Source organism: Megalops cyprinoides, chromosome 23 (assembly GCF_013368585.1).
Source record: "Megalops cyprinoides isolate fMegCyp1 chromosome 23, fMegCyp1.pri, whole genome shotgun sequence".
Taxonomy (NCBI): Eukaryota; Metazoa; Chordata; class Actinopteri; order Elopiformes; family Megalopidae; genus Megalops; species Megalops cyprinoides.
Window position 1 is genome coordinate 18,330,036 of NC_050605.1, and position 17,660 is coordinate 18,347,695.

Here is a 17,660-nt window from a genome sequence, read left to right on the forward strand (position 1 = left end):
CGCAATTTCTCATATTTTTCTGGCAACAGGCCAGGTCCCCTTTTCACGGTTCCTCTTCAGTATTGTATATGTATTTTTTATACATCTCACCTTCTATTACCAACACACTGGAAGGTGGTTTAACCTCATTTTAATTACATTCCACGATAAATTTTGCGGGTGGGCCGCAGAGGTAATATCATATTTCAATTAATATTATTTTTCAAAAGCAACATCGCCTACTGTTAACCTACTTAGTCAGTCGGATAACCCACCATTTCACAATTTTAGGACACAAATCGTTTTAAACAAGAAGGCCGTTGATTCTGGCATGGTCTTTAGCCACGTCTGTACATTTCCATCAGAATTCCAACCTAAACTCCAATCGATCAGCCGCTTACTATATTACCGGCCCCACCCCATCCCCCTGCAAGAAAAAAATCAAAGGACATTTCTATGCATTAAATAGGCTTCTGCGGTGGACAGCACGTGTTATCCGTGAAACACCCAAGACTCCTCCGCTTTTTGATTGTTTCCATCTGTTTGTGAGTGGAATGGCACGCACATCAATATTTATGTTCACTTTTATTTGTAGTTAACAGATTGTTATTTTCTAAGTGGAATTCCCTAACTTGTGCGCCGCACCAGGACGTCCGGTGTGCGGGATCGGACCGTGGTTTGGAGTTTGGATGGTGCAGGGCTTCATTTGGCACAAGTCACAATGAGTACGCCGGGTGAAGCAGCCGGTGAACCGTCAGGGTCTCAGGAGCAGCCCGCCCCAACAGAAACTCCCAAGCGTGGGCCGGGAAGACCACGGAAACCGCAACAGGTCAGTCTCCTTTCTTTGAAAATCGATATTATTATTTACATGTAGTTAATTGAAATCTGGTACCAGGTATCGGAATGGGACGTTGGATGATCGCAACTGCAATATTTCATTCCTTTTTAGCATCCAATCCGAAAAAGGAACACTTAATATCACTATAGGCACGACATGCGTGTTTGAATTATTGGTAAATAACCTTGTGCAGATTTGACGTCTCTGTGCATGTAGAAGGCGGCGTATAATTTAACAAAAAACCTCACTCTGTACAGAAATAATGACTAATATATATACTGTTTTAGCGCGTAATTACCTACTTGGTGTTGATATATCACTTGTCGAAACACAGAATGTGCGCATATATTGTTATTGCGCGGTGATAAGGAATTCTTCATAGTAATGCTCCGTGTCTGTGCATCGCTCTCAGCGGGGCAGACCATCGTTTCACAGACGTACGTTTAACGTTAATTTCATTGTGTCCATTCAATGTGCACTGTTATGCTTTCGTTTAATAATGCTCTCATTTAAATGCTGTCTGTTGCTGTTCATACAGAACTAAACGTAGACCTGCTGCAGTTATTGCAGATTAATGAGCTGGTCGTATTTAATGCACACCTTACTGTGTAAATAATACTAACAGCCCGTAGGACCGAAAATATGTTTTCAAAATGATTCCATCACCTTAATCATGTCCCACATCAGGCTACATGGGATTTTCTAGGATTCTGTTGGGATTAATCACATATATTTTATGGGATATAATTTCATTTGTAAATCAAACATTTATTTCCAAAACAGCATTGATCCTTGTGAAAGTATGAATGTATGGATGAATATTTTGACAGCTGGTAGATTTTCCCCACATTCAGTGACCCCTTCCAACCTCCTTACCATGCAATGGGAAAAGACAAATGGTTCAGTCATGTCTGAGAAATATTTTTCATACACTTGATTCTCCCACATTGGTTAAGAAAGAGGGATGAGGCATTTTAATTAAAGTAATTTAGGGCATTATAAAGGTATCCTGTTGTCCAAAACAAGACAAATGGACGTAGCTACTGTCTGTAAAACAGTTTCAATTGTAGGAAAAATATGAACATTTCCCATTTGCACTTCATTTGAGCAGTTTCCTTGAATTCATGACACTAGAATGAAATGCTTTATCATCCTCTCATGTCTCTCTCTCTTTTACATGCACACACACACACACACACACACACACACAATTCATGAGTACAAAATGGGCATGGCCACACACACAGACCCCATTAATTTCATTACTTTGCTGTCAGTTTCAATCCGTTATGCGCTAGAGCCTATGATCAATTATATAAAATTAGACATTAGAAGTAGAGGTATCCATTAATATACATCAATATAGTTCAACATATGGATAAAAATTTAAAATAAAAAATTAAAATTAAATTGTGCAACATTGACAACAAAGGTAATATATGAATATTACCCCACACACACACACACACATATATACACACACCCACACCCACACACACACACACACATATATGCACACACGCACAATTCTCCTTCATTTTCTCTGGCTATATAAAGCACCAGGCACATAAGAGACCACCACTAAATGAGCTCATTGTTCGAAGGCAACATCGGCTTCCAAAACAGGGGTCTGTTTTTGTGTCTGCTGGCAAGAAGGGGGAAACGGGGCCTGGCTTAGCTTCCTGTCCTCAACGCTCACTCTCTCCCCTTGTTTGTCCTCAGGAGCCAACCGGAGAGCCTGTCCCGAAACGACCGCGGGGGCGACCTAAAGGGAGCAAGAACAAGGGCCCGTCCAAAGCAGCGCTGAAGGTGAGACCCTGAGGGCCACTGAAAGGCCCCTCTCTGGTCCCCGTCGCACACACGCGCACATACGCACATTATATCACATCATTGGTGTTTATCAGATGCTCCTAGCCAGAGTTACATATGTTTACATAGACTTACATAGGTCACAATTTTGACGTGTTATTCATTTATACAGCTAGAGACAATTGTGGGCTAAATACTTGGGGTACAACAGCAGTGGGTTAAATACTTTGGGTACAACAGCAGTGCCCCAGCAGGGAATTGAACTGGCAACCTTTCGGTTACAAGTCCTGCTCCTTATCACAATGCTGCTACACTGTCACCCACATGCACCCGCATGCAAGGACGCACACGCTTCAGTCATTGGTTTGATATTAAATCAAAAGTCTATGATTTTGTGCAAGCAGAATCATTAAAGACCTGGTGTTCTCTTTTCACTTATGCCAGAGCTCAGTGTCCGCGAGGGCAGAGTACGCACGCTTACTTCTGTCCCATTGAACATCATACAGACAAATTTGGATACACATTCTTAAGACCATACAATAAATGCCCCGACTAGCGTGAGCTGCAGGCTAAAGTGCTTACTCGGTTCTTGTGTTTGACAGCTAGCTCGTTCGTTCAATTCATTCTCCTGTCTCCGAGTCTGTGAAGTTGAACGCTGTTGGTGAAAACATAGAAGGTGGCTGCCATCACTTTGGGTTGTGCTTGTTTTTTTTTAATGTGTATTACATACGCCAGATGATGCTACAGCCAAGATTATTTTCAGTTGGTGCACAGGGAATCAACTGCCCCATAATTCATTTCATTGAAAATAATGCTTACTTCTTTAAGAATATGTACCTTGTAAGAAGCATACTGTATCACTGTGTCTGTTTTATGTGTGTGTTTTGCTTTGTACATCTGGTCAGCGTGATCCTCATTAATTCTTCTGTATCGTACCATTCCAACCCCTAGGTTACAGTACAACAACGTGTAACATTGCAGCCAAAAACAGCAAGTTACTGACATGCACAAAACATGTAATTTCCCTATGGCTCCTGAAATTGGCCTGCCATTCCAAGAATTTCAAATAGCTCTGCCATTCATAGAATTTCAAAGAGAGCCCTAGGTTTGGCACAGGAACAGCGGCATTTTGGTGCCACTGTCAAGCAATTTGGGCAGAACCCTGTGTGAGGTTTAATTTTAAATTTAAATTGGGAGGGGGGGGCTGCCTTTGTGTTTTTAATGTGTGACATCTATCCTTAATACAAATGAGAGCAGAGTATCAGCAGCAGAGTATCCATATGGGGCACATGAAGTAAGCAGGCTCTCAGACAGCCCCATGCCAAACAGTGGTCTTACAAACACTGGGAGTGGTCAAGGACAAGTGAATGACCCCTAAATCGTAAAAGGTGGGCCAGGCAGGAGGATACCTGGAACCCTGATGCCTCTCTTAATGCGGAATGTTTCCGACTTCCACAGCCTTCCGTTACAGAGCTCGGTGGGATTCCTTATGGGTTCAGTGAAGTGTCCTTGGGGCACTGAAAACAAACTGTGCTTGTCAACAGGTGGCTAATGTGAAACTCAACAGTGCGTTCAATGAGAGACCCTAAGAGAACTAAGCAACTGCACACTGACCTCTTGCAGAGAGGCAGCTCTTGTAACTAAAGAGTCAACTGTTTCTTTACATTTATCAGTAGTTTAGCTTACAGTTATAATTTTGTGTCTATATATCATTGGAGCTCAAAATGAATTTGAAGACTACATAAAACAGGCAAAAAAACATCTGAAAACAAACCTCAGTGAAAGAGGATAATTAGACAAACTGAACACATGGCCTTTACAAACATATATCCTGGCTCATATTTTCTCATAGCACAGTGACTGTTACCTAAACTATCTTTCACTGTGGTGTAAATGTATAACTTCCTGTTTGCTTGCCTCCTCAAATTCTCTTTGAAATAAATGTTTCTCAAGAAATGCCAGTATCAGTAAATTTGTCATATGTCATCTGATATCTCAGTCAGCTTCAGCGTGGAGCCGGAGTTCTGTCAACATTAATGTTGTAATGTTGGTGACTGCTGGTTGAAAGGCTCTGGGCTATGAAACGCTGCACAGGGCAGTATCGGTAATGTTGAGTGAATGTGTGCATGATGGGCTGATATGGGATCAGATTTAGAAAGGACACTCTCGTTGTGTGTCCATGTGTACCAAAGGCACAAGAGAACATTTTATTGTGCGTAGAAAACATAAACCGTTGTAAAATGTGCTGAGAGGCTTTGATAATTGCCTTCCTGGACAATCACACGGGGGACATTAGTGTTAACGGACAATAAGACTACAAGACTACACTGATGTGGCCTTATGATTTAAAAAATATTACAAATAAATGTTTGCAGTGCACGTGCAGGTAGCTTCAGACCAGGGCAGTGTGTGACTGCGGTGACAGTGATGCAATGAGTTGACTCCTTTGTTTCATGGTTTCCTGAAACAGAAAGCAGAGGCCACTGGAGAGAAGAGACCCAGAGGCAGACCCAGGAAATGGGTGAGTCTTCACCTCCTAAAGTCCTCAGCTCTTGTTTGATTACAGTGTGTTCACAGGCAGTTCAAAGTTACATTTGATGTTGGCTTTGAATCACAGAGAGCACCTAGGTGAGATGTTTAAAGTCAGATGATTACTGGAGTCAAAAAAGAACAGAAATGGATTCCTCCTGTTTTTTTTAAAGCCCTAAACTTTAAATCTAACTGATGCTAGGTGCAGCTGTGCATATGTGCTTTGTGTTGACATGTACTAACACAACATGGTCTCTTTTGATTGCCGATTTTTCTGTAAAAGTATAGCAACGTTGAAGTTCCATTACGTATCCTTCCACTGAATTGAGTATGTGAAGGATGAACCTTCTCTCATCAAAGCATCTGGCCAAAAATGTAGTCAGCAATGTTTTGAATGAGTGTATAAATTTGAAAATGCTAGTTAGAGGGTCCTGTACCATATTAGCAAACAACGATCTGTATTCAGTCAATTGCATTTCAAACAGGATAATTGTCTTTGCATGTGGGAATGTGAGAGTGATTAATGTGTCTGGTAGCCAGCCATTGGCTAATGAGCCCCACCTGCTGAACTGGAGGCGTATTAAATTCAGGTGTGTGGCTTGAGAGAAAGGAGCTTCTTTGAAGCTGTTGTGGCAAGGCTAGTTATTTTTTTTTTTTTGTGTGGCGATTATAAAATCTTAAAAAGCAGTGCACTAGGGTATTTTAAGCAAGCTAAATGGATACAGATTTTCACCTTGCTGGTGCTTAATTTCTTAGAGACATTTAAGTCTTTTGAATTCATTAGCTCTTAAGTGCCATGTTTAGTTTTGAGTGGGAGAAAGTGCCAAAAAGTTATGATCCTTCATGAGATGGGGTCTGGAGCCTTTTCCCATAGGCTTTATCACACAGCTCTCTGCCTGCTGTTTTATTCAAGGCTGTATCCTCCCCAAAAACATTTCTTTTAGCTAAGTAAAGGCTGAGTAGGAATGTTTGAACATAGCACTGAGAGGACATGTGTGCTGTGAACATCTGAATGGTGTTTGTGTGTGTGGGGTGTGTGGGTTTTTTTTTTTTTTTTTTTGGAACTTTGTGGCTGAGGGTTGAAGTATTAACATCATTCCATTTCCAAGTTTGGCCTTCCTGATTATCAAAATAGACACCACAAAAACAAGTGGTTGTTTCTGAATCCTCCTTTTTTTTTTTCTTATAAGCAGGCAGCCAATGATAAAATGGTATTGGGAGTAAGGCCTTTGTACTTAGTCTGTGTGTCTGTGACTGTATATAGGCTGTTTATCGAATATGGATGCATGAGAGCTAAAACCATCTCTTCAGTGCTGTTACTTCTTGACTTTCTTGCCTATGAAGAAAAGATGAGGCGTGATATGGGCTTTGAACACTATGGAGTGAATGGAAAACTGTTATTAAACAACAAAAAACATTTGTTTCTAAAATCCCTTGCATTACTATCTCTTTGTATCCCAACCACAAAACGTGTTTTTGGATACTCTATGTGCTATTCTATCGCAATGCTCCTGTTTAATGCTGCATGCCTATTTGCATTGCAGAGATGCTCTTTCAAGGCACTAGTGCTCCAACACGCTGCCCCAGTTGTAGAACGCTCTGAGGGTTCTCTCCAGAAATCCTCTAAGCTCACTCTCCTGCAGCGTTGTAAGAATGACTCGGGTACTGCCATGCTCTCAGGAGTCTTTTCTTCCGTCTTATCACTTTTGATCTTTCTGTTTCTGAATTGTTCCTAAATGTGTTCTCATGCCTCCTGTCCTTAAATTTCCCGGCCAGTCGCATTATAGGAGGATGAAGGATCTGGCATGCAATTTCAAACGACTGCACTGCGCATAATGTAGGCTACCTGAATACTAGTCGAGGCATTTTTCAGAGCAAAATAGCAGGTGGACCATATGTAGAAAAAGAGCTGCAAATACTAAAACCCAAAAGCTGCGAGTTAGCCTGTCTAAGCCTTGATAAGACAGTGGCCAGTTGCACCCAATGAGGTCCACATTGACCTTGAAAACATGCTTGAGGAAACTTTGACTTCAGGTTTCCTTCAGGGCAGCAGAGTAGCATAGTGGTAAGGAGCAGGGCTCATAACTGAAAGGTTGCTGGTTCGATTCCTGCTGGGGTACTGCTGCTGTATCCTTGGGCAAGGTACTTAACCCACAATTGCCTCAGTAAATATCCAGCTTTATAAATGGATAACATGGAAAAACTGTAACCTGTGTAAGTCGCTCTGGATAAGAGCATCTGCTAAAAGGCCGATAATGTAATCTGTAATGTATTGTGAAGAACTGTCGGTGCCTTTTCAGTTAGAAACCCTCTTAATTGAGTCAGAGACCGCTGAAAGCACATGAACTGTCCATGCCACACATTGAGACCTGCCCATTGACCCACCTTCCCCGGGTCAGAGGCAGGGGAGCAAACCTTGGTTTTCATGAATGAACTCAGTCTACTGCGCCTTTTTTCTCTGCAGCCCATTTGTGTGGCTTTGAAAGGCGTGTGATCTGTTCGGTAGCTGTGGTGTGTCACTCGCCCTCTCTTTACACACAGGGCCAACTTGTTGAAGGCTTCACCACTCCTCACATAAACGAGTCTTCATTCAGCTACCCCTCGCCCTCCTGGAACTAATTATAGCATATCCTCTGGGTTACATGGGGCTGCAGGAATGTTTTTCTTCCCCTTTATCCTTCGAAGGGTTAATAAGAGCTGGCTTTGACCAGCAGGAGGTATATAGAGATGTATTTAACTGTATCTGCTCCTATGGGAACTATGAGAGTGAGGGTCCGTGGCATCTTGCCTGAAGTGAATACAACTCTATCCCCCCCACAAGAAAAAGCAGTCTGAGAAATTTGTTTCATATTTGCCTATAACAGAGTTTTCTCTTTGTCTTTGGTTCAATTGCCATGATGTAGCAATTTTAAGATGTGTTGTTTCAAGATGTACAATTCAGAATATACCAGGAGACATGTGGCATTAGAGTGATATTTGGAAATATTCTCCTGAGCATATTATTATTGGCATATGGTGGTTGATTAATAACACAGCTATATTCCCTTGCTATTTGAACCCAAAATATTTTAATGATTCATAAGTAACTGTCATAAGTTAAGATCTCAAAGATCTCAATCCCCATGCTTTTGCTCTCAATAAAAAAATATTAATTTCAACGAAAATAAACTGTATTAAATCTCGTAAGAGTAGATAAAGTAGTGAAGTCAAGTTGCTCGATCTGTCATGTTGTGGAAGTGCTTTCGAGCAAGTCAGTGAGGTGGCCTGCTGAGGCTGCTGTCGTGTGTCACGGCGTTGGAATGCTCATCCAGGTGTGCTCAGAATGCAGGTATTGGGGTTTATAAAAAAAAAAAACCCAGAGGGAACTGGAGACAGTCTATCACTAGCCCTCTCTCAGAGAGATGGGTCTGCAAATGAATTCTGCAGCAAATGCATTTTGACAGGAAACACCATAGCGCATGCTCCTCAAGGAGGATAACATACTACATTAGATATTCATCTAGAACTCCATTACAAAAGAAGACGCAGTGGCCAGCCACACACACTCCTCAGATTCCACTTTAATGACTCATTTCCCCAATACTGATACTGGTGTTTTCCCTTCTGCATGATTGCCCACCTTAGTGAGATCTCTGTTGCGTTTCACTGGAAATTTCCATCCTACCAGCATGGTACGTCATCATTTGTCTTGCAGACTAAGCTATGGACCCTGAAAAAAGCATACGCTATGCAGTTCTGGTGCATTATAGAACGACAATGTGACATTCGTGGCTATAATACATGAACGGTCTCAGATGAACACTGATTTAGAGGCCCTGAGATGGCTAACCTTGCTACATCTTTTAGCACCTTATCAGATTCTACTAGTGATAAGTAGTGTACTGTTCACCTCCTAAAAATAACAAACTTTTTTTTTCCTGCTGCGGAAGTTGTTGACATGTAGAGGTTCAGAGAGAGAGAGAACTGTTGAAAGAGGTTTGAGGGGGAATGGGTTCCTTTCCCAGGGTGGTCTGTTCCCTTTTTCTTGTGAATTTAGAGCCCTAACACTTAATGGTGGCATGTTTTCTGCTATAAAGACATTTTATGAGTGAATAAACAGTCAAGATTTTTAAATACATTTTCTAGATAGTTTTCCGAACAAGACTCGCTAGTCATTTTTGATCTCACTTGCTTAGATGGATGCCATTGGTATGTTTTGGATGAGTTGTACAGTAGCTCACAAACACAGGAGGAAAGCTAAGCAAATTCCCCAATATCCTTGGCCTTTTCCCAGGTGTGGATTGTGGTCTTGTCAGTTGCTGAAAGCCACCTTTTGTGAATCCCTTAAACCATGACAGTCTCCCCACATGATTTGGGTCCTTTATACCTGACGGGCTCCTGTTTCTCTCCTGGGGTTTTTTTTCCTTTCCTTGTGTGCTCCTCCAGTCTGTATAATCCAGCCCAGGCGCAGTGCTGGCAGGAGCAGCCTGATAAAGTGCCCTAAGGCAGGGTCTGTCTGCCTGAGCTGGCCTGAACAGCTGATCCTGGGAATCATGTCCCAGGTCCTGCCCGTGAATCCTGAACTATGTCCTCTGCCTACCCTCTGTGTGGGCACGTCCTCCCCTCCTTCCTCTCTGCTCCTGCACAGGTGGTAAGAATGACAGGGAATCTGGTGACACATTGTAAACCCCCCCCCTCCCCCCCAGCAGAGGGGATTTCTGGGACAGACCCTTCCAGCAGTTTGTGGTAATCCATTGTGCACAGCGATCCCCCCGACTGTAATCGCCAGCTGGCTGGGCTCCATTGTGTTGTGAAAGAGGCCTATTTTTTGCCCCCCCCCCCCCCCCCCATGGCTGGTTGCCACAGTCACATCCTGACTTTCCTGCCCCCTTTGCTCTTTTGTCTGCCATTGCCGGGACGATAATGATCCCGAATACTTGCCCAGACGACGGACCGTTTCCTCTGGGGTTGTCACGTACGAGGCATTTTGGAAGCGACAAAGAGCGCATGCACCATGTTAGAAAATGGAGAATGAACTGTCGCAAGTTGTTAGGCAACAGGTGGCACTGAAGCCCAGCATTATTGCAACCAGTTTTGAGGGAGAGAAAATGTTTGCCGTCTTGTTTTCGTCTGTTCTGGAGTGGTTTTCTGTCACCTCCTCTAGAACCTTTCCAGCCACTGACAATACTTCTAAGCAGGCACTAAGTATTACATTACATTATTGCCATTTAGCAGACGACTTACAAAGGTTACAATTTTTACATGCTGTCCATTTATACAGCTGGGTATATACTGAGCCAGTTCTGATTTAAGTACCTTGCCCAAGGGTACAACAGCAGTGCCTCAGCAGGGAATTGAATCAGCAATCTTTTAGTTATGACCCATGCTCTTTACCACTATACGACACTGTCGCCCCAATACCCTCTCCAGGGCCAGGCTGACCTAGTGTTGCACAGTTTCTCCACACTCTTATGCCCTTGTACATGAGTCCCCCCTCCCAGAGCTGTACAGAACTCTACACGCACCTGCTTGTAACAATCACCAGCACCTGCTAGCATACCCCCCCCCCCCCCCCCCAAAGTACTGTGACACAATACTGTGAGTTTATGAAAGAGAGAGAGAGGAAGGGAGGAAGTGCTCTCTCTCACCCACACGACTCTGCTGCCCTTGGACCTGGAACAGTTGCTTCTGGCAAGCTGTGGGGATAGAAGCAGCCGAGGGGGGGGGGGGGGGGGGGGGGGGAGTTTGGCAGGGGGACAAATTTGGCAAGGGGACAAGCGTGCTGGCTGGGATTCACTCATCCAGTCTAGAAATATGATGTGGAAGCTCGGGGAAACCCCCCCAGCTGCCTCAAAAAGTTCTTTTAAACATCTCTGTGCACGTGTATGTGTGTGTGTGTGTGTGTGTGTGTGTGTGTGTGCGTGTGTGTGTGTGTGTGTGTGTGTGTGTGTGTGTGTAAGGCAGGGGGAGTGGGGTAATCCAATGTGATGGGAATTCGTAGTCTAACAGCAGGACCTTTTTTATCATCTCCGCATGCCTCAGGCAAAATATTAAATTTGGCCCCCAGGGTACTCTGGCGGCGTGGTTGGCGGAGCTCCTACAAAACTGTAAATCAGCACACTGCCAACAAATAGAGGGAACTCTCCACTGCAGCCCCGAGCCTGTTTAGTACTGCTTTGACGGTTATATGGGAATTTGAAGTGAAGGCTGAAGGAAGACTCTCTTTAGAGAGAAGAGATAAAAATCCAAATTGCACGTCATGATAGCTGTGGACTCTATTGCACAGTCATCCCCTGCCTGGAGCTTTGATAGCAAGGGATGCATAAAAGCTAGTGTTGATTTAGGTACATGCAGATATTAAATTATTTGTACGAATTGTTAGTATTATTTCTAATATAAATGGTCATTGTACTTTGGGTTGGTTCTCATTTTCCATTCCCAAGTATGCTGCTCAGATGAATGCGTACCTGTAAAACGTTACAGCACGTGTATCTTTTGATATTGTTTCTGCTCCAGGGACCTCCTGAAAGATGATTCTTGCATTCAGCCATAATGAACTACAGAGCATTCATCGAATAACACAGTATGTGCAGTATAAAATAGACATGGCTGAGCTTTTCCTTGTATGTGCAAACACAACCAGGAGCTGTATTACATGTTGGTGTTTTGCTGATATGATTGCAGCCTTATTCCTTGTATCCTTGGCCTTGACATCCTCCTCCTCTATATGGGAACAAGTCAGAGATCCAGACTCCTCAAACATACATGCTGGAAGTTTTCTGGAGCCACCTCAACGGATTTCCACCGGTGACCTGGTAGCCCCTTCCTTGCCCCAGCCTGTGGAAGAGCTGAGTTTGCTTTGCTCTGAGCCGGCATTCGAAATGGTAGTCCTACGGGAGATGAGAATTTGACAGGCAGTGAAGTTCCCGGCCATTTGCTGAAAGGAAAAAAAAGCAGAACAGAGCAGCCCTTCAAACAGGGAGTGCACTTTTTCCTTATTCCTCTCTCTTCTGTCTCACGCCTCAATGAAGACGGTGCAGAGAGAGGGCAAGATATGGAAGGAAGAGGTACAGAGGATGGAGAGATAATGACATGTCAAACAGTGGGACTGAAACAGCAGAGAATAAAAAGCATATTTATTTTTAGTTATTTAAACTGTTCTCTGTAACAACCCCACCTTTGCTCAGACAGACAGTCTGAAGCTGAGAACCTTGATGGAGTAAAACGAACATTAGGATTACTACCCTGCCCTCTTCTGAGAGGCTGGGAACTGATATAACTTAACACTGGCACATGTGCCTTAAAAGTTGCAGATCCAATGTATCTGTGCTTCTCCCTGCAGAAGTCCCCATGGCTCCAACAAAATGGCACTTCTCCTTCCAGGCATTTTTCACATTTCTCTCTGCAGCAGACATTTGTCTTCTCTCCAAAGGGCCTTCAGCAAATTCTCTCTAATTGCAGAATTTAGCCTCATCCCGGAGGGGGGGGGGGCTGGGTGGAGGTCTGAAGGAGTATTTCTGTGAATGACTGAACCAGAGAATGCGTTCCACAGGGGATCACAAAAGCCTGATTTCCAGCAGCTTGCCACAGCCGTATGGGTGCCAACCCAATAAGGCAAGTCTATCTATTTATTGTTAGAACTTCACTGCAAGACCATTTTAACAAAATGACCCATTAATAGTGAAGAACAAGGTCAAAACAATTCCCACATACAGCTGGAGCCAGAACAAGGAATTGTTGGAACAATATGCATTTCCTGAATAGCATGTAAGGTGTAGAATGCTGTTAGGTATTGTTTGGCTATACAGGTAGTCAGGGCTAAGTGGCACCTTAACTATTATAGGCAGATAATGGAACATTAACCTAAAAGGCACCTAAGTTTAAGTTAATGAAAAAATAATTCTCAGAGAAAGCGTATGCTTTGACCTTTGTAAATCGGTCTCTATAAAAGGTCTTATACCAGGTGCAAGCTGGAAACATACAACTGTAAACACCTTTCCTGGGTTTCATTGTGAAACACTCTGCTTCCTCCAGAGTGGGAGGTATTTGTTTGTCATACATCATCACCAAATTGCAGATCTTTTGGGTGGTAGGTGGTAGTGGTATGATGGGAACTAGATCTAATAAAGCAGTACGTTCTGGATCCTGTTACAGTAATTGCTCTGAACCACACTGCGGGGGCTCATTCAGGTCCCAATACCCCCCCTCCCCACCACCACCACCACCACTCTTGAGATCCCATTGGCAGAAACCAGTGTGAAAATGATTAACTGTGTCAAGTATAGGCAACACTGAAGAGTATGCGCCTCCAAGTGAAAGACAATGGTTTTACTTCTTTGTAAAAGGTGAGTGGGGACATGGAGCTCAGCGGCTTTTTTTTGAGGGGAAATTTGATTGTAATCTTGAATTCTTTATTGCTTTGTCCCCTCAAATGTTAAAATGCAACAGCATGAAGTAGTGGTCCAAGATCTGGACTTGGACCTAGCAGGTCATGAGCTTGAATTCAAAATGGGGTGCTATGATTTTAATCTTGAATGATGGCAATTATCTTTTGATGATTCTAACAAGCATCATGAAATGGATATTGGGTTGAATCACTCTAACCTTGTAAAACATTTGTTTGGTTCAATATCAGATAATGCTGTCCATGGTACAGATGGATTGGTTCTGTTTCTAAGGTTCTGAAATAATTCTACAGCACTGAAGGATTTCATTGTGTGGATTTTTTTTTTCTGCCTGTGGGGACTGTAATAATTGAATCTAAATGAATTTTCCATTTTAACCACTGGAAATGTCAGCTTTTGTCTGATAATTGTGTGTGGGCGTCTTATGACGCTGTCACCACTTAATACCAACTGTGGGTGGCAAATATCTGAACAAAAGATACTTCATGCCTTTCAGAAGTGGCATAGCTCTCACTCTGTGTAGGTATTGGGGCACATACGTCAATTTATAGATACTGATCCCACCTCGAATTTTGGAACATAGATACACAGAGAGTCTAACAGAAAAAGATACACATACAATGAATGAATCATGGCAGTTCTTTAATTTAACAATGCTGAAAGATGTCTGTGGTTTCACATGGATTAAATATTTCCATGCAGTATCTCTATATATTGTACTGTATTTTCAGCCCTCAATTTTTGTCCGTGGACAATATCCACCATTCATCATATTTTTTTCTGAATTTGTGTATGACAGATATTCAGTAATGTCTTTTGTCCCTTCTTAGGTCAATGAGGTTGTATGTAAATTGAGAGACATTTGAAAATAAGCATTTCTAATCATAGATTGTTCAAAAGATACAGATATTTTCTTCAGCAAAATGACATGGGATGCCAAGTAATTTTTTTAACTTTCCTTGCAGCCACAGAAAGCAGTCGAGAAAAAGCCTGCTCAGGTATACAACTGAACGTTAACCCAGAACACTTCTACTGTCACCTAAACATAACTGTCCTTCATTTACAGTAAATATAAAGTCACCTGTCCTTAGATCAGCATTAATGTTAACATACCTGTCCTTTAATCATCATTGATCTCAACACACCTGTCACTTAATTATGACTAATCTTAACACAGCTACTCTCCAATCATCATTAATATGAACTGACCTGTCCTCCAATCATGAGCGGCATAATCCCATCTGTCAATCAAATGTCACTCATTTGAACATATTCATCATTCATATAAGCATGTCCTCAAATCGTCACCTTCCCTCCATGCATCTTTAATCTAAACATATCTAATCTTTAATGACTACTCATAAGAACATGCAAATGCATTAAAATGCAGCACAGGACAAAGTATATAGTACATAGTGTGGTAAACATTTTTGGTAAACACGTTTGCATCACATTTGTCACTACGGCCTGTAAATGTGTACACATTGCACATTCTTAAGATTTTCCAAGCCGCTCATACCATCCGTATAGTATTATTATAAAATTATTTTTGTTGTTTGGGAAAGTATGGAAGTAGCATGGAAGCACAAAACTTGATTTTTTTTGTTAAAAATCAGAGTTTGACGTGTCCTACCTTGCCTCCCAGGAAAGAGAAGAGGAAAAGGCAGAGGCAGAGGAGGCATCTGAGGACGACTGAATATGCAGGACATTTCATCTCTACCTCATTCGGCTATCGGCTCCTTTAAAGGGAAAAGACCGTGCTGTGACCGCTTTCTCTGGACGTCTACCATATTTTCACTTTTACCTTATCTTTGATTTTCCTTTTAAGTCTTTTAATCTGGGATAATCGCACACATATGACCTCAGAGCGTAAAGTCAAGACAGGTTTGCAGAAGGAATTGAAGCTGCTGTTGGGTGCTATTGCCTCTCCTCTCATTTCTCTGAGGTGGCACTCCAGGGCAAACGAGAAGCTTAAACTCTCTGGTTTTATCATTCAGAAACATTGGCTGCATTTCCTATGTAAGAGAGGAGGGGCCAAATGCAGAGCTGCCAAGCCCCACTGTTAAACCATCAAAGACACTACAGACAAAGGCCTCTTTTCTGCCAGGTTGCAATTCACCTGCAGTAAACTGCTAAGTGAAGTGATTAATTATACTTGGTGAGACAATGACTGGAGTTCGGTTAAATTGCATTTACTTCTTGATTTTGAATAAGGAATTTCAGCTGCTACCGCAATGTCACAGTACTGTGTGTTTAGTGTTCACTGAAATTAATGAAAAATATTGAATACTTAACAAAAATATGAAATTTGATTTTAAGTACATTATACAAAGCTAGGAGCAAGGTGCCAGGTGGATATATTTGATTTGAGCTAAGGTTTTCTCAGTTTCCTCAGACCCAACACAAGAATACAGATTCTGCTTGCACCATGCTTTCAAAATATTTTCTTTTACTGCACAGGCATATGTATAATTGACTTTTCTAAACTGCATTTCTGAAACATATGAACATTAGTTTCAATACTAAGGGCATATGCACTACAGGAACAATTTAATGTTCTGTAATGTGCCATTTTAATTTAAATTTGCACACTGAGCTACCTGACAAATGCGCGCAACTGTCAAATTGACCTGTGCAACCTATGTAGTCTATGTGTCTGTGTAGTCCAACAAAAATACACTTTGTCCTGAGCATTGTGTAATAAACTACAGCAAGTGTTAGACAATGTTAAGAGCAGCATGCTCACTGAGAGAAAAAACAAATGGATGGAAAGTTGAAAACATAAGACTTGTTTAAATTCATGACAGCAAAATGGTGAGGCTGAATCTGGGCCATTGAATTCCAGAGATGGCGCCATGGATTCAATCAACATATTTTCTTAATTTTGACATACAAATAAATGCAAGTGTTACTTTTTTTAATAGAAACTTGTTTTTTTTTTTTCATTTTGGTGATTGTTTGAACTGGCCGAATTATTTATTTGAAGAAGAGCGCTTGCATTCCTTTGAGTTAAAGTGAAGTGTTAATGGATTTCAAGGGTTAGTCCCAACTCCAGCTGCTAACTCAAGTAAAAGTAATTCAGCTTTAATGTAGCTTGGAGCTTAAAATCAGAAGCTGAAACTGTAATGAATCTCCTTTTACAAACCAGATCAGAATCATCACTGACATGGCATTCATAATCAGATGTGTGGGGTGTTTCCTCTGAGTGAGGTGACTGGAAAGCCACATACTTGATTGACTTTTTGTACTTTTTTTGTGTGGAGATACTGAAAAGGAACAAAGGAAAGTACTGATGAAACTATCTTCATTTTGACTAAATAAATTTTGCTTTTAGTGGAAAGAGACACAGTACTGCCACTACTAAAAGCCAAAACCCTGTTTTTAAGACATATGCAATTTGATAATTCCTGTAAATAAGGCCTGTAAAAGCATTTAGGCAATCAGTAGAATTTTTAAGATTCTTTGTTCACTCCCTTTTAGTGGTCTATATTGGTAGAAAAGATATTAAATAAACACAGAACATATTTTTAAGCCATTTACAAAATATTTTCATGAGAAAAAAATGTACAGGCTATCTTTAACTATCTATCTACTGTGTAGTTTTATTTTTTCAAGAGCATTGAGCATTTATTTTAGCAAGAGCATTGACTGCATAATCAACCAATGTAGCCCACACAGCTTTGGGCTACAATGTGCTTTGATATTTTTTAAAGGGAACCACAACTCCTAACAAGCACAAAAACACTTAAACTTAAGAATATGCAGTTCAGTGGTAGTAATACAGTATTGGTAGACTTGCCTCATATCATAGCTACAGCAATGCAGTGCTTTCTGCATTTAAAGTGAACTGAAAGTGTTTCTCTGAAAACTCATCACTTTTCTTTTATGTTACATTTATAGTTTTTGGCAGAGTGAAATCATAGTAAAGGTTTACCCAGGAGAGAATACTTGAAAATTTCAACCCAGAGAAAGTGTTTGGTTGGGCATGCAGAAGTAGATTACTTTACTTTAATTTACTAAGTAAATTAAAAGACAGGTTTATAGATGCTTGGTACATGAAACCAAACACTTCTACACTTTTCTTTTGTTCATAGAGTAACCACAGATGCAGAAGTATTGTC

At 41.6% G+C, this 17,660-nt stretch overlaps 1 protein-coding gene across 1 annotated transcript; it reads left to right on the forward strand.

Annotated features, from left to right (window-relative positions):
* Positions 1-700: 700 nt before the first annotated feature.
* Positions 701-14,549, forward strand: hmga2 (high mobility group AT-hook 2). Its single transcript, XM_036518493.1, has 4 exons — positions 701-808; positions 2,540-2,626; positions 5,097-5,147; positions 14,505-14,549. The coding sequence occupies exons 1-4, from the start codon at positions 701-703 to the stop codon at positions 14,547-14,549; spliced, it is 291 nt and encodes a 96-aa protein (XP_036374386.1).
* The last annotated feature ends 3,111 nt before the right edge of the window (positions 14,550-17,660 follow it).

Coding starts and splice junctions, on each gene's coding strand:
- hmga2 (XM_036518493.1), top strand. CDS start 701: ATGAGTACGCCGGGTGAAGCAGCCGGTGAACCGTCAGGGTCTCAGGAG. Junction 2,627..5,096: donor CGTCCAAAGCAGCGCTGAAG/GTGAGACCCTGA, acceptor TTCCTGAAACAG/AAAGCAGAGGCCACTGGAGA. Junction 5,148..14,504: donor GAGGCAGACCCAGGAAATGG/GTGAGTCTTCAC, acceptor CTTTCCTTGCAG/CCACAGAAAGCAGTCGAGAA.